Source organism: Nannospalax galili, unplaced genomic scaffold (genome assembly GCF_000622305.1).
Source record: "Nannospalax galili isolate Female #2095 unplaced genomic scaffold, S.galili_v1.0 scaffold500, whole genome shotgun sequence".
NCBI lineage: Eukaryota > Metazoa > Chordata > Mammalia > Rodentia > Spalacidae > Nannospalax > Nannospalax galili.
Window position 1 is genome coordinate 1,922,748 of NW_008347292.1, and position 16,581 is coordinate 1,939,328.

At 41.4% G+C, this 16,581-nt stretch overlaps 1 protein-coding gene across 3 annotated transcripts in view; it reads left to right on the top strand.

Moving 5' to 3' along the window:
- Positions 1 to 16,581, top strand: part of Tdp1 (tyrosyl-DNA phosphodiesterase 1) — a 107,240-nt gene that overhangs the window by 19,624 nt on the left and 71,035 nt on the right. For all 3 annotated transcript variants that reach the window (XM_017800806.2, XM_008843804.3, XM_017800807.2), the window contains exons 6-9: positions 3,661 to 3,695; positions 8,801 to 8,893; positions 12,622 to 12,789; positions 13,233 to 13,311. In XM_017800806.2, coding sequence (XP_017656295.1) covers positions 3,661 to 3,695; positions 8,801 to 8,893; positions 12,622 to 12,789; positions 13,233 to 13,311 — 375 coding nt within the window. The remainder of the gene's footprint in view (positions 1 to 3,660; positions 3,696 to 8,800; positions 8,894 to 12,621; positions 12,790 to 13,232; positions 13,312 to 16,581) is intronic.

A 16,581-nucleotide genomic window follows, 5' to 3' on the forward strand; every position in this document is an offset into this window, starting at 1 on the left:
GTGATCCCATCCCAGTGAACTGGTATTGAATGATCTCATACTAGGTGTTTCTGCCTGCTCTGCTAGAACCAAAGTAAAGTAGAAGAAAAGAAAACAGAAGCTATTGTCCAATTCTCTATGTGTTCATGGTTTTTGTCCTTCAACTTTGTAGTCAGCCTACAGTGTGACTGATGAATGTTTAACTTTTGTTACAACCGGTTGCTTTATTCTCCATGTCCAAACAGATCTCTTTATTCCATGTGTCATTTTGAGCAAGAAACAGGTAAAGTGAGAAGAAAAGGAATTCAAGGGATTTTTTTTTTTAATTTCCTTCCTGTAGAAATGGCACTTATAAAATAGCAGGTAAAACACTCATCTTTTCTTGTCAGTGGAACTTCAGTCCATTCATGAGGAACCATGGTAAAAGATACAGTTAGAGCTTTCTCTCTGTGGTAGTTTGAATAAGAATGTCCCCCATGGACTCCAAGTATTTGGACATTTAGTCCCCAGTTGGTGGCACTGTTTTGGGAGATTTTAGAAGGTACAGGCTAGTTGAAAGTACACATCACTGGGGGTGGGCTTAGAGAGTTCTTCACCCATGCCAGATTTCCAGGCTCTGCTTTCTGTGCCTGCTTGAAGATGTGATCGTTCGGTTTTCTGCTCTGGCCACCTCCTACCGCCACGCTTCTTCTGCCATTATGGACCCTTACCCCCAGAACTGTAAGCTCAAATAAACTCTTCCTTCTATAAGTTGCCTTGGTTACAGTGTTTTAATCACAGCAACAGAGAAGTAACTAATATTCTTTCCTTGTCATCCCATAGTAAAGTAGGCCTAGGATTTCTGTTCTTGGGCTGGAGAGATGGCTCATGAGGTGAGAGCACTTTCGGCACAAGTATGATGACCTGAAGTTAAATCCCAGCACCTACCTAAGAAGTCCAGCATAATACCTGTAACCCACACTGTGAGGGACCGAGACAGGAGGATCTCTGGGGCTTTCTGGCTGTCAGCCTAGCTCTAGGTTCAGTGAGAGACCCTGTCTCAAGAGAATAAGGCAGGGGGTGATAGAGCAGGACACCCTATGTTGTCCTCTGGCCTCTATGCACATGCACGGGTGTGCATACATCACATGCACACAAAGATTTCTGTTCTTAGGGTAGAGATATGCTACCTTTTCTTTGCCATTTTCCTTCTGGTGTCTCGTTTTCCTCACATAAAATGATAGTTCAACTCATATTTTACTACTCTTCTTCCAACCATAAATGGTATCTGTGTTTGTTTTGAAAACAATCTGAGTTTCTAACATACCTCACTGCTTTTTTCCTGATTTAGTCCATTGCCCTTTATATAATTGTGGCTTCAAATCATGCCTTCTGGGCTGTGGATGTAGCTCAGTGGTAGTGCTTGCCTGATAAGCACAAGACCCTGGGTTCCATCATCAGCATCACAAAAACAACCCTTCTCCATCCAAGGTATTTGTGATTCATCTTATCACGTAGATCAGCCATATGTCTTTGTTTAGCAGTTGCCTAAAATTCCATTACTTTGATCTGATTTCCACCAACAGAAGAGGTCAGCTCCCATCCTACTAAGAGTAGGCAGAAAGTAAACTGATACAGGATTCATGGCAGTGATTAAATAGTCCTCAATTCCAGCTACCCAACACTAGGTTTAGGAGAGCCCTGCTTCTGAGAACAGAATGGTCACTAGAGGGCGTAAGGACACGCTGCTCTCAAACCTTTGCACAGAACCACACCGAAGCACTCAACTCTAGTGGGAGATGCAGGTTTGTGGCCCCATCTTGACCTACTGAAATGCCTTGTCTGTAAGATGAATTCCTGAATGTTTCAGGTAATCATCAAGGAGCCAATCAATGGGTGCACGTTTGAAGCCTGAGACTAAATTGAGGCCTTACGATGGTGGCCAGGGCTCAGATTGCCTAGGTTCTGCCCAGCCCTGTCCCTGTGTGTGCTAAGCTGTTCGGGCTACTATAACAGAGTGCCTGGATAAATTTTCTTTTTCTTTCGGACTGGGCAGCTTAAGCAGCAGACATTCATTTCTAAGGTAAGGGTGCTCTTCCTGGCTTGTAGATGAGTGTGTTCTCACGGTGGCCTTACAAGGCAGAGGACGCAGGGGCTGCGCTAGTGTTCTGGTATCTCTTATGAGGACGCTAATTATTTTGGATCCCCCCTCAACTTTCCCACAACTTCACTGAACTTCACTACCATAAAGCACTGACACACTGGGGGTTTAGGCTTCTATATATGAATGGGGGCACAAAGCTTCATTCCATAACACTGTCCTCATTCTGTCTTGTCATTTAAGCCCATTTGCTTAAATCTAATTTGTTCATGTTTAAAGTGAATTGCTAATGCCATTCATTATAGAATTTAAGAGATTCAGTGCATTAGCCAAAGAAGCACCATTGAATATTGTCTGTGGAAGTTTTTTTCATCCTTGTTTTCGTGCTTAGACTTGCCTGAAAGCATATAACTTGTAGCAAAACAAAACTCAAAAGCCAGTTCCATTAACCACTGCTTCATTTCAGTTAAGAAGGTTACAAAGTGGCATTCTTCTAGTTTGTAACTTTAAAGCATGAATTACAGTTAGCTTTCTTCTGTGCCCTTAGAGCACAAATGCATGTTGATCTGAATGCATCCCCAAATACTGCATGTAGGGGTATGTCACCTGCCCATCTAGCTCTGCCCTTCCATCATGACGGGGGAGACATGCTGGGGAAACCTATAGTGATTGTTCATATTTCTGTAGTACTTACAGTAAGTAAAACTCTTTCCTAAGCGTTTTATATATTTTTTCTCATCTACTACTGACAGTACCAAATCTCGTAACAATTCTCTATTTTAAACTGGTGGGAGCTGAGGCTTAGAAACATAAACTTTTTCCAAAGTCAGGCAAAATTGTGAGGCAAGGTTTGAGCCCAGGTACCGTATTCCTAAGCTCATCACTCAGCTGTTTCAAAAGTTGTTTATTTGTGATCTGTGCTCTTTGCCATATTCTTGACCAAGGTCTTGTGCTAGATGTTAGATACATGTTTTACTTTTCTACTTACAAAGATGTCATTCTCAAACACAAAAATTGATTTCTTTTTTTTTCCTTCAGTTTTTGCTGTTTTGTAAGAAACTCTGTTTGAATTTAACGTTTTGTTTTTATCTGCAACGACATTCAGTGTTTTCTTTAAAAATATATTCTTAAAACTTAGTTTATATTAGTTTCTTCTATAGAAAGCCAAATGTATAATTTTAAAACTTTGCTTAGAATGAATTAATTTTATTAGGGTTTTTGGTGTTTTTTTTTTTGGCAACTAAAGAAATTAGACTTCTAACTCATAATTACTATAATTAAGATTGCAGTGTATATTGAATCATGCTGGATAACAAGTGTGTGTGTGCGCGTGCGTGCGTGCGTGCGTGCGTGCGTGCGTGCGTGCGTGTGTGTGTGTGTGTGTGTGTGTGTGTTTAATGTTCCTTAGTGGGTGCTATAATGAAAGCTGTCTTGTATGTATTTGTCCAACAGAGGGCAGTAAAACAGTTTGGGTTTTTTTTGTTTTATTTTGTTTGTTTTTTAAGTTGGCTTGATCCTTTCCCAATATAATTTCCAGCAGACAGGGATATTAAGTGTTAAATGAGACTTTTTTCAATTAAATGCTTTCTTTTCTGTCCTAGGCAAAGTTGGACATCGCATTTGGAACACATCACACGTAAGCAACTTTTATGAAATGGGGAAGATAGGATTTTCACCAGTCAAAAGGACACTGTCTGTCAATAGAGGATCAGTGGAGTTGTTTTCTAGGAGCTTCAAAAGCTGGTAGTGCAGTTCCACAGTCAGTGGGGTGCGTGCCTCTGAGGGCCCTGCCTTTGGCTCAGAATATCTGTTGTGCCCAGCCTGGAGGCACTAGATTTCAAGTGTGCAGTCCTAATAGCAGTGCTCATAGTGATTATATGTGTGCAGTCACATGCCTGTGACTTCCCCTACTTTTAAAAAGTTCTGCAATTTAGGCAGGAATGACTTCTATTGAATAGCCTGTTGGTCACCTCCATATTGCATCAGAGGAAAACTAGTTTCACTAGAAGTTGCCAATTTGAGAGGCCAGCTTGAGCTCAAATCGACCCCTAGAATCTTTTCTCTGTGATGCAGGTCGTTGTCAGGAAAGACTGTTCTGTTCCTTCCTTTTTGACACATTGTACCAATTGATCAACTTGCTCCATTTTTCTTAACTTAGTTTTACAGGAGACTGACTGAGTCCTTTTACTGAGTAATTTGGTTTTACAAGTGAAAGAAGACAAAAATACATGGTTGTCTCTCTTTTAATTTTTTATAATCACATTTTTTCTGGAAAGGATTTGTCAGAAGACTATGACAGAGCCTCCTCTTTCTTCGACCAGCAGTGGAGATGTGTGGCTTGCTGTTCCTAGGGCAGAAGGGAATCTCCGAGAAGGGAATGTTAGCCTTGAGATTGGCCATGACCTGCTGGTGTGATGACCTGAAATGAAAGCATTGTGGTTACCTTTTCTTCCTGTGCTTGAAACAGTATTTTCACTAACCTGTTGTGAAAAGGGACCCACTCAAGTGGGAGTAGTTGAGCCCCTCCAGGAAGGAAGGGGCCGTCCTGTCACCTGTTTTAATGCTCTGAGCGGATGTAGCTAGCTCTACAGACCACTCCTAATTAGTAGCTTTTGTCCAACAGGGGATAGAGTTTAAGGACTGAGAGTGAACTCAAGCACCTGACTCATGCTTTAAATAATTCTTTTTCTATCCCTGAGCTCCTAGGATGCTAATTTCAGTGCAGAAAACAGAGTGCCATTAACGGAGGCAGCTTGGGAATAATGCAAAGCACCAAACAGGAAGCCCTTGTCTCCCATGCTTAGCTGAAACCCCAGGATAGATGTGTTATGGATTCTAGTCTGTCTTCAGCCAACCTAGCCACAATTTGATCTCTAGCATGATTTGCTTGGCCACCAGTGCCAGGTTCCTGTGCTGAGCATGTGCTCTGCACTGTGTGCTTTATAAGTGGCAAGCCTCTCTGTACTTCGTGAGAGCAGAGAGCGGGAGAGCCAGCACTGTCAATAGTGAGTTATACTGAGGAACCTAGGGGCACAAAAGGCCTGCTCAGAACCTGGCACCAAGATGCTTCACTGAGCATGTGGGGCCTATCCTTTGTTTCATTATGACAAAATTATTTGGTCCCTTTAATATCATAGACCAGAAAACTGATACCCAGAGTAAATAAGTGGATTCTTCTTTGACTAAGGATGGAAACAGGAAGGAAGCCATTCTTTTAACTTTGGTTTTTAATTCGTTCTTGTTTGCTCACTGCTGTAGTTGACTTCATGATTTCCTTTGCCCTGACCCTGTTCCTCACACCAGGTCACATGTGTACATTCTGTGAGTTAATCCTAATAGTTCTCAATTCAGAGAAGGTACTGTAGTAGAACCTTTCCCTACTAGATAGTATCCATAGTTTACATTTTGCTGAAATGCTAGTATCTTGTAAAAGATTGCGCTCATGTTTGGAAATTTTGGTTGCTTATTATTTTAAGAATTATTCCTCAATCCAGGCATGGTAGCACATGCCTTAATCCCAACTTTTGGGAGACTGAAGCAAGAGGAGGATTAGGAGTTCAAGACCAGTCTACATGAGACCCCCTGTCTCACATCCCCCCTCTCAAATATTCATTAACTTCCTATAATATTCTCAAATCGCAGCTCTGAAGGGTGTAATTTTTTAAAAATACTATTTTAAGTGTATGAGTGTATTGTCTGCAAGTGCACCTGTGTCATGCAGTGCCCATAGAGGTCAGAAGAGAGAGTTGGATCTCCTGGAACAGGATTTAAAGATGGCTATTAGCTGCCATGTAGGTGCTGGGGATTGAACCTGGGTCCTCTCTAAGAGCACAGTGCTCTTAACTGCTGAACCATTGCTCTAGCCCCTGAAGGGTGTAATTCTTATCCTTGCAACTTTTCATGTTTTGTAAGAGCACAAAGCATACATGTAAGTCAAAAAAGGAGAAAATCCTTCCAGCTCATAGTGATAGGGCCTAAACTGACTCTAGCTCATGGTGATAGGGCCTAAACTACTTCCAACCTGGAGCTAACAACAGTGACTGTACGGAGGTCTCTGGGATGACATGCCTGAGCAAGCAGCATCGACCAGGCACTGTGTGTGGAGCTCATAGAAATAGCCAGGGTTCCGCCCTGTCATCAGAGCTCATCGTTGGTTAGGTGCTAGATCTATTCTACCCAGTGTCTGCAGAGTGCAGTGCAGTCTCGGGGTGTATTGCACAGTGCTTGAAACTGGGAAAGCTCTTTGGTTTTCCTCAAAGCTGGGCACAGTTTACCTTTGATGGCCCTAAGAATTGCTAAGGAGAAAGACAGCCAAAGAAGCTGAATGGACAGTGTTCTCATCCAAACAGGAGCCAGGCACAGCTGTCTCCTGCTATTCCTCTTTTTCACCAAGACCACGTCTCACACTCCTCCCCCAGTAGCATCAGGTCATGTCCCATCACCACTTCTAACCCTGTCAAAGGCATGCATAGTGAGGATCCCAGCCAGCTCTTCCACAGGCTCATTTGATGACCTGGATAATAACCTACTCTTTTCTAACCACAGATTCTGCAGTTGTAAAATGAGAATAACATCTCCCTTTTTAGTTTTTCTCCAGGATTTAGCATGGTGACACATGCTAGACCAGAACAGAGCCTGGCATGGTGGTACTTGATGCATTGCCTTCCCACTTCACAGCCCATCTTCATGTTTAGGAAATGACCCTTGGCCACCACCACTGCTTAGGGACACAGAACTGCAGGTCACCTTCTTGGGGGGGACACTCTGTTCCTTGACTTCAACTATCTATTTTTAATTGTGACCTTATTAACACACACAGTGTTGTCTATGAAAAGATTAATATGACTCCCTGTAAATTAATTCATAATTCTATTTGATAGGATTCAGTGACATCGATGCATGATTTCCTCATAATTGATGCCTTGATTAATGGAAATATTTATAAAGCTTCTATCATGAATCCCTAGCTGGCTTATCCTTAATTATAATCAGCTGCTAATGTGGCAACTGTGTGTGTCAATTTGCCCAGATTTCAGGGACCGCATTTTGTAACTGCAGAAAAGATGGCTCAGTGCTGTCATTTATCCAGCCTTGCATTAATTTACTACTTGCCAGCTTGGGTTAATTTTTCATGTTGGCAAGAGCTAACTGTCTCTCTGTTCTGTTCCTGTATTTTTTCCCTTATCTTTCTATGCTAACCTCCTCCTGCCTGGCTTGTATTCATGGGGCAGTTTACTGGGAGAAAAGCAAAGACTCATTGTTTTCACACGTGTCAACCGAGTTTCATCAGTGAGTACTAAGTAGCACTGGGGCCTCAGCACACATGATAAAATAAGTCAAGAAAGAAGTTACAGCCTTGAGAAATGACAGTCTAGTTCTGGAAAGGAAATTTAAAGCTCTGGAATAATTGGAAAACAATCAGAAAGTTACAAAATAAATTGGGGCACCAAGTGCAGCATGGGAATGGGTGCCTGAGTGTTTGGCCCTTACAATGTGTGCTTTGATTTCATTTTCATTAGTCCAAAGATGGGGTTGATCCTTCAAGATCCATGTGGAAAGAGGGGATTCAGGGATACTGAATGGCCTAGCAAAGATTCTGTGGCTTCTAATGACAGACTGGGGTCTTCAGAGTTAACGTTGAAGGCCCACGTTTGTGTCTTCTTTCCTCTCTCACTGGAAATAGAGTTGCGAAAACAAGGCTTAGTGATGTGAGAAGCCCAGGGAAGATCCCTGTGGAAAGAGAGGGCTCAGCTAGGTCTGATTGGAATTCATAGAGGAGAAAAGGAAAGACTTACTTCCAGCCCAGATACGTACTGGTGTGTCACACCTCAAAACACAGAATGTCAGTCTGATCAGAATGGGACATCTTGCAAACTTTAGGTTACAACCAACAGTAAGAAATGTGTGTCGTGTTTCTGTGTCTGCACATGTGTATATGTATGTGCTGAAACTTTCTCAGCTGATACTTCAAGTAAGCATATGAAGGATAATCTGATTTATTCTACTTCAGTTGTTTGAAACATGCTAGCCTGTGACACAGCAAGAGATTGTGTTCCTACCTTGCAAAACATGGCATAGGAATGTCCCTGTGGTCCTTCATTAAGATGATAGCCAACAGATAGTAAGGGGCCAGACAAGAGGGGTGCCTGAGTACACTGTACACAGAATAAGTTGAAAGTTCATTACCCACAGATATTCTAAGCCTTTGGGGAAGGAGGGTTTTTATAATATTTCAGATTTTCAAAATGGCAATGTGCTGTTTATAGCTGTTAAAGTTTATAGCTGTTAAAAAATTTGGGGAATGAGCTGGGTATGGTGGTGCACATCTTTAATCCCAGCACTCAGGAGGCAGAGGCAGGCAGATCTCTGTGAGATTGAGTCCAGGCTGTACTACATAGTGGATTCCAGGGCCAGCTGGGGCTACAGGGAGATCCTGTCTCAAAAAAAAAAAAAAAAAGAAGAAGCTGGGTGTGGTGGCACACACACCTGTAGTCCCAGCACTTGAGAGGCAGAGGCAGGCAGATCTTTGTGAGTTCAAGACCAGCCTGGTCTACATAGTGAGTTCCAGGACAGCTGGGGCTACAGGGAGACCTGCTTCAAAAAGACAAAAAGGAAAGGGAAGGGAAGGGGAAGGGAAAATTAGGTGATACTGGGTAAGAGCTGAAGCCTTCCTCTAGCTGTTTACTGTATCAACGTTAGGAAACCTAAATCACACTTATGTTTTCCTTCCTCTTTCTGAAGGAAAATGATGCTCTTGCTCTATGAAGAAGGCCTCCGTGTGGTCATACACACCTCCAACCTCATCCGGGAAGACTGGCACCAGAAAACCCAAGGGTTCGTAGGGCTCTTCATGGCGGTCGTTTGTTTGAGAAAGGTCGAAAGTCAGAAGACTCACTTTTCTTTTTCTTTTTTTTCCTGTTTTTCTACTTGTACAAATAATATAATACATACACTTAGAAAAGTGAAATGCTAGAAATAGAGTGGTACCACATTTTCTTTATCAGTGCACACACATACTCTACCCCTGGACACTTCCATCCTCACAGTGTTCTTTAACACTCCCCGGCCTCCGTTGCACTCTCTTGAGGTGGCCAGTGTTAACACTTTGGTACATAATCATCTGTAACTATCCTTGGTGCACACATAAACCACACAAATACTTACATGCAAATGTGTTTTTTCCTTAACCGCTCTGTGTGTGTGTGTGTGTGTGTGTGTGTGTGTGTGTGTACATGTTTATGTTCGTGTTTGAGAGTGTTGGCACACATGTGCCACTGCTGGCATGTGGAACTCAGAGGACACTCTTGAGTGTGGGTCTTCACTTTCCACCTTGTTGGAGATGGAGATGGGTCTCTGGTTTGTCACCACTGTATACATCAGGCCAGGTGGCCCACAAGCTTCCAGAGAGTCTCTTGTCTCCAGCTCTCATCTCATCACATAAGCATAGGAATTATAGATACGGATTCTTGGGATTCAAACTAGGTCCTTCTGCTTGCACAGCAAATGCTTTACCCCCGAAGCCTCCTTCCCACTCCTCAAGTAGTCTCAGTTTTGAAAGAAATAAATCATGCATACACACATCCTACAGTGTTGCAGGAACAATGTGTACAAACACCTGAGGCAGGAAAGGTTACCGAACAAGCCCTGACCCCATTCTTTTCCCAGTAGTACTTAGCGATAGCATGTTTGATTTCTGCTCACCCTTGGACCCTCCTGGACTCTTGCCTGCCACTTCCAAATAGGTGTCAGAGGAAAACTTGGGGTGAGCAGGGGTAATAGTAATATTAAAAAAAAAAAAAAAAAATCCCATGACTACTTCTAAAATAAACTGAAACGTGTCTTTTTAGAGTCTAGTATATTAATATGACTTTGAGACTCCAAGATGGGGTGAATTTGAAAGGTTTTCTATTCTTTTTGTGTATCACTCTTTGCTCTTGGTGTGTAGATGGCTGGATCTAGTTCTTGATCTAGTTCTTAGTCCCTTTATAAAAGGAGGGGTTTGCTTTGTATGTTTAGATGTGTGTTAAGGTATGTGTGTATATGATGTATGTGCTTGTTTGTACTCAGTCATGCTAGTGCCATGGGCCACATGTGGAGTTAGAGGACAACCTCAGGTCTTGGTCCTCACCTTCTTCCTTGAGGCGCATCTCCTCTGTTCTTCACCACTGCAGTTTGCCGGTCTAGCTGGCCTGGAGCTTCTGAGGGTTTTCTTGTCTCTGCCTCCCATCTTGCTGTAGGAGCACTGGGATTTCAGGCACTCTGAAATGCTTCCAGCTCTCTGGGTTCTGGGATTTAAAGGTGGGTCCTCCTACCTGTACAGCAAGCACCTCACCCACCAAACCGTTTCCCTAGCCCAAGCGTTTGTTTTTAAGAAGGATTTTTAGGGGTGCATTCAAATCAAGTTCAGCTCTTTCTTTCCTCCATGGTGAATAGCTTTAATTCCCTTTCTGTCATTAAAGCCATTTCTAACATCTGCCTCACTAGGGGAAGGGAGCTGGCTAGCAGTTTTCTCTGTCAGATAATATGTGGGTGTCTGTGCAGCACCATTTCAGAGTTGAGTTCTTAGTCCACTGCCTTGGCTGCCCCAGGAGTTTCTAACCAGGTCTCCCTGAGTTGTCCGACTAGGCCTGGGGACTGACACGTGCCATGAGAAAAAGAAGTGAGATTTAGACTAGCTTGTTCTCAGGAAAAGAATAATTAATGAATTATAACAAGTTTATTAAGGTAGCTCCAGTCTTGGGCAGCTCCAGGAACTCCACCAGGGCTTCTAGCTCATTGTGAAGCTGTGGACTTGAGCTTGTGGTCAACACTGCTCCCGAGGTTTCTTGGGTGTTTGCTATGAGGGAGAAAATGAAGACTAGGGGTTTGGGTGGTACATTTTTCCTTTATTAAAATTTTGAAAAGCATTGGCTCAAGTGTAGCTTCATATGGTTCAAACTGAAAGAAAGAAGGGTATGAAGCCTCCCTCTGTACAGTCTCTGTCTTGGTGCAGGACCCTGTTAGCTCGCACTTTGCTGCATCGTCTTCCTTTGTTAATGGTCTGCCTTGCTCCTGCTGGTTCTGCAATGCTGTCAGCTGCTCAGCTGTCCTCAACTGTTGCGTGTCTGCCTGTTCAGTTCTCACTCTTCAGGTTGTTAGACTTGCTGCTCTTGTAGAGGACCTGGGTTTAGTGCCCATCATCCAGGTTTAGTTCCCATCGTCCATATCACGTGGCTCCCAGCCACCTGTAACTCCAATTCCAAGGAAACCAATGCCCTCTTCTGGCCTCCCTGGGTACCTGCATGTATGTGGTGCACATACATACACTCAAGCACACATAGATATACATAGAATGATAAATGGCTTTTCAAATAACTTGTCCTTCCTTCTATAGTGTTCTCATCTTGCTTTGCAAAGCATTAAAAATGCCTCATACATCAGTGTCCTAGTTTAGAAAGTTATTTCCTGTCATGGTCCTCATCTAGAATATGCCTGTGAGTGAAACTCTCACCCTTGGGCTACAAAGAGATATCTATGTAGCCCAGCTGGTCGCTTTGCACACGTAGGTAGAGGCCAGAGAGGTCACAGGGCCTACCTGAAATGACAGAGACAGAAGCAGCTATGATCCGGGGCCTGGGCTCCAGCCGTAGCCAGCGCCCACGCTAGGGCTCTCCCCAAGGTGAGCAGAGAGTGAAAGAAACGCCACCCTGCTGGGAAGGCATTACAGTTCAGACATAGATCTGGGAGTCCTCATTCACTCTGCCTCGCATCCCGATAGCCTCTAGCTTACTAGCTTCCTTTGAGAGCAGCACAGTAAAAGAGGAATTGGGCAGTTTTTCTCTTTTGGTTTGGTGGGTAAAACTGCAGAAGTAAAAGGCAGTGATGGAAAATACATTCGGTGTCTGACACAATGCCTCATCCATTGCCTCCTGCGGCTCCTTGCAATAGCCCTTTGAGGCAAGACTCTTAATCTGGTTATGCCATAGAAGAACCCCTCATATCAGAGGCTTGAAGCCATACTGTATTGCAATCTATCTGTGTCATACTGCATTATATCTATTGGGTTTAGGTATGAGTCTTTCCCATTTGTGTGCATGTTACAGAAGTTTGAGCAAATAAGCCTTTTTTCTTTGGGGAAAAAGAGTTGGTAAGATGAGAGATGTCTGTAATGTTTTATCACTGCATTAAATGCTTAGAGCTCTTAGGTTAATGTTAATGTAATATTAAATGTGTTAAATACTCCAAATACCAGAAAGTATAGGATATGAAAATCTCAAACTACTTTATGATATACATTATAAAATGAGTTTGTTTATTGAAAATAGACTTTCACATTTTTTTTCGGTATAGATAGTCTTTGATTCTTATCTGCCATTTGGTTGAAAAACTACACTGATGTAGACATGATATAGACCTGATTTTAAATTCATAAAGAGAAAGCATTCAAAAATTAACTCTATGATGGAAAATCATTGGAACAGTTTGATCAGATCTGTTTCCCATTGCCTGAGAATCACTCTGTCACCACGTGAAGAATTCAACTCTCACATAATGTTAAAGGTAATTTTTTTTTTCCATTCCAGAATATGGTTGAGCCCCTTGTTCCCACGAATTGACCAGGAAAACTACAAATCTGGAGAATCAAAAACCCACTTTAAAGCTGATCTCATCAGTTACTTGATGGCATATAATGCTCCTTCTCTCCAGGAGTGGATAGATACCATCCAGGAACACGACCTCTCCGAAACCAAGTATGTGTCCCCTTACCAGTCTGGTAGGCCTCAAAGTGTGGGTTCCAGCCTTACCAGACTGGAAGGCAATGACGTTGGGGAGTGGTGGAGTGGTATTTAGCTGTGTCTCATGAGCAGATGAGGGGATGAGAGCAGATTTGATCACTCTGTGCGTATTGTGGTTAGTGGGCATCAAGGTGGGAATGAACCTTAGAGTCTCATTGGGGTGCTCTTAGATTCACATTTCTTTGCCTAGTAACTCACACCTTACAGGTGTCCAACTGTTAAGTGGTTTGCCTGAAAATGAATTGTAGAGTATCAGTTTCTACTGTTCAGGAGGCATGGCACGAAAATGGATTGGCTCCTAGAACACTTTGTGATTATATTAGTTTTCATGTGCATTCTATGAGTTTTAGGTTACAAAGTATAACTTGCATTCTGTTTTTTTTTATTATTAATTTTAGTGTTTACCTTATTGGTTCAACACCAGGACGCTTTCAAGGAAGTCACAAAGATAACTGGGGACATTTTAGGCTAAGAAAGGTAACAACATTTTTATTATTTAACATTTAAAATAACAATGTATATTCTTTCTCCCTTTTCACTTATAATTGTATATTTACTGGTAGTTTCACTATATTTCCAGAGCAATTCTGAGAATAATAAACTTTTGAGAAATTGTCTATTTGCAGTTTTCAGTAATTGCTTGCTTTTGTTTCCTTTGCTTCTGGAAGTACAGAGCAGACTGTTGTAAATGACATTAGATATATGGGCTTCTTGGTTTTTGCATTTCCTATGACAAAGATAATTGTAGGCTTCACATTCATACAAATACTTTAGTTTTTTATTATTTGGCATATTAAAGATTTTTAATGTCCAGGTTCAAGGAGAGCAGAAAACAATGTTGAGTAAAATCTGTAACTCAGCTGTACATTTTTTATAAACCCAGTGTCCATAAGAAAACTCTGATTCTCAAGCAACATTTGCAGCTGCTGTGAAAGTAAAGAAAAACTTTTAAGTAAAACAGCATAGAAGTTAAAGATTAAATTTTCTAGATCTTTCTTGGGATAGTTGTTCAGACTTAGTAAGTTCCCTGAAGTGGCTTCTTTGAAAGCCTTCCCTCTTATTCTATAGATTACATACAGGCCATGCCTTTTCTGAAATATTAGGGGCCAGAAGTGTTTCAGATTCTGATTTTGTCTTTCAGATGTGGGGTGCTTCTGTACATATAATGACATGTTTGCAGGACATGTTTGCAGATGAGGCTCAAGTCTAGACACATACTCAATTGTGATTCATACTCACCGTAAACACAGCATACAGGTGATACAGTGGTGTTTGTGTGCCTGTGTTTGGCTATGAGGCCAGGTGCAGGATTTGTCACTTATGGCATAGTATCACTCCTGAAAAAGTTTGATTTTGGGTCTCTTGCATATTTTGGGGTTCAGCATGCTCCCTACCTGTGCCTTCCATAAGAATCCCTTTTGGTGAATGGAACTTTGATTCCTGTTTCCACTTTTTGAAATGAGACCATGGCTGAAAGCAGGCAAGATCTCAAAAGCCATCTTTATGGCCTGAACAAGACAAGAAGTGACGTCTCCTGGCTCTGGGAGTAGCGATGAAGGTAGACACCCCCTCCTGTGATAGATGAGCCACGTAGTCCGACTTGTTCCTCAGCCTGCCTCTCTTGTCCTCTATAAAATGGACAGAATTGTGTCAGGATTAAATGGACTAGTGAGTGCAGAGCAAAGGCAGTGTTGTTCACAGGGGTAGTTGTAGACAAGTATGTCCAGTCTAGGTGATCGCCTGTGTTGTGTGTCATCACAGTCTGATGTAGAGTTTTCAAGCCACTTTCCACACTTAGTAGTTCATGCTGCATCACAGCTTCATTCAAAGGAGAGCAGGCAGAATCTGAGGCGCCTGTTTACCCTGAGATGCACATTATAACACAGGGCTTGGTCTCAGATCACGCAGTCTCTCAGGGGCTGAGCCCACAGTAGAAACTGGGTCTTAACGGTTGTCAGCTCAGTTCTGTTTCCTGCACTATGCTGCAGCATGGTAGAAAATGAGAACTTGGGCTTTTTGGTAAGTGTATGTGTAAATATTAACGCCTGAGGTGTGGAAAGGAAAGCAGTACATATTTAATTGCATATCATCAGTCAGAATATGAACTCCACTAGAACAGGAGCTGTGTCTCATTTCTCTTGCTATCTCCTGCCTCTAGGTAGGCACTAATACATGTTTAAGTGGATAAAATTTCCAAATACTTTCTCAGTTATTTCTGCAACTTTGCATGTGTCAAGGCAGGAAATGCAGATCAGTCTTGGGTGCTTTAGGTGGTACATATTCATATTAAATATATTCTGTTTCATATTTAGTCTATCACACTGTAAGCCAAATGTGTCTGTGCCTCCCCAGGCCCTCACACATGCTAGGCTAGCTCCCAGCCCTGAGCAGCTGCACCCCCCTAGTCCTGGAGCAGTGTTGAATGAGAACTAGAAATGCCTTTCAGAGAAGCATCAAAATGAGTGATGCTTTAATCAGTTTTGTATAGTGTAGTAGGTACAGTAGACAGTTGTAATTTCAAGAAGTTGATTTCAAGGGCACTTTATCTTGACATTTCTTCTAAAATGTGTCTATAATTTTTTTTTTAAATTCAGCTTTTGCTTTTATTAGAAACCAAAGAACTTTAGAAAGAAACCTTTTCTGTCAGCATGCTGGGTTAAAAAAAAACAAAACATTTTTTAGTATTTAAAAAATAATTCCCAATGAAGGAAAAAATGGGGGTTAGAGAGATGCCTCAGTGGCTAAGAGCACTGTCTGCTCTTGCAAGGACTGGGATTTGGTTCCCAGCACCCACATGGCAGTTCACAACATACATACATGCAAGGAACTCGTACACAAAAAAAATTAAATAAATACATTTTTAAAATTTATTTAATAACAACATACTTAGAAGAAGCATTTCATTACAGTACCATTGACATATTCAATAACAGTTTTCTGAGCTAAGATGCACTTCTTTCAAAATTGGCTGTAATTTTTAGGTTTACAGTTGAATTATTACAGTTATACAATATTGTACTTAGTATAAAACCTATAAGACATAAAATTAAATGAGGTTTTAACCTTTAAAAAGGATCTCCATTTCATTATTAAAATACACAGTTTCATACAGAAAAATTCATTTTCCTTGGCAACTGAGCATAGACATAAAGTCGTCAGGTACATTTCAATGGTAATGTTTTTCACATCTACTAAATATTAAGGAGCTAATGTTTATGCTTTGAAGAATTTTTTTACTCATTTAAAAAAAATTCTAATAGCTACATGATTAGAAGAAACATTTCACTGCAGTTTTAACATAGTCAGTAACACACTCCAGAGCAAGAGTACATCTCTTTGACAAGTAGGTGCAAGTTTCTAAGTTCACCGTAGAATTAATACAATTATACAATATTAAACACAGTATAAGCCCTGTAAGACATAAAACTGAATGAGTTGTTAACCTTTAAAAAAGATCTCCATTTCATTTTAGAATATATTATTCCTTGCAGAAAAACTCATTATTTTTGCTACTAACACTGAGATGTTGGTGCATGCATCTCTAATCTGTATTTATCTGATTATTACTAGTCATAATTGGTTGCACTTGGATCCTTGGTGCCTGTGTATGTCTATAAAGTCATTGGGTAGATTTCAATGGTAATGTTTATCACCTCTACTAATGAACATGATGTAATTTCCATGCTTCCTCCGCAAATATAATACATTTTTTAAAATTTGTTTTTTTGTGTGTGTGATTTCGTCTTT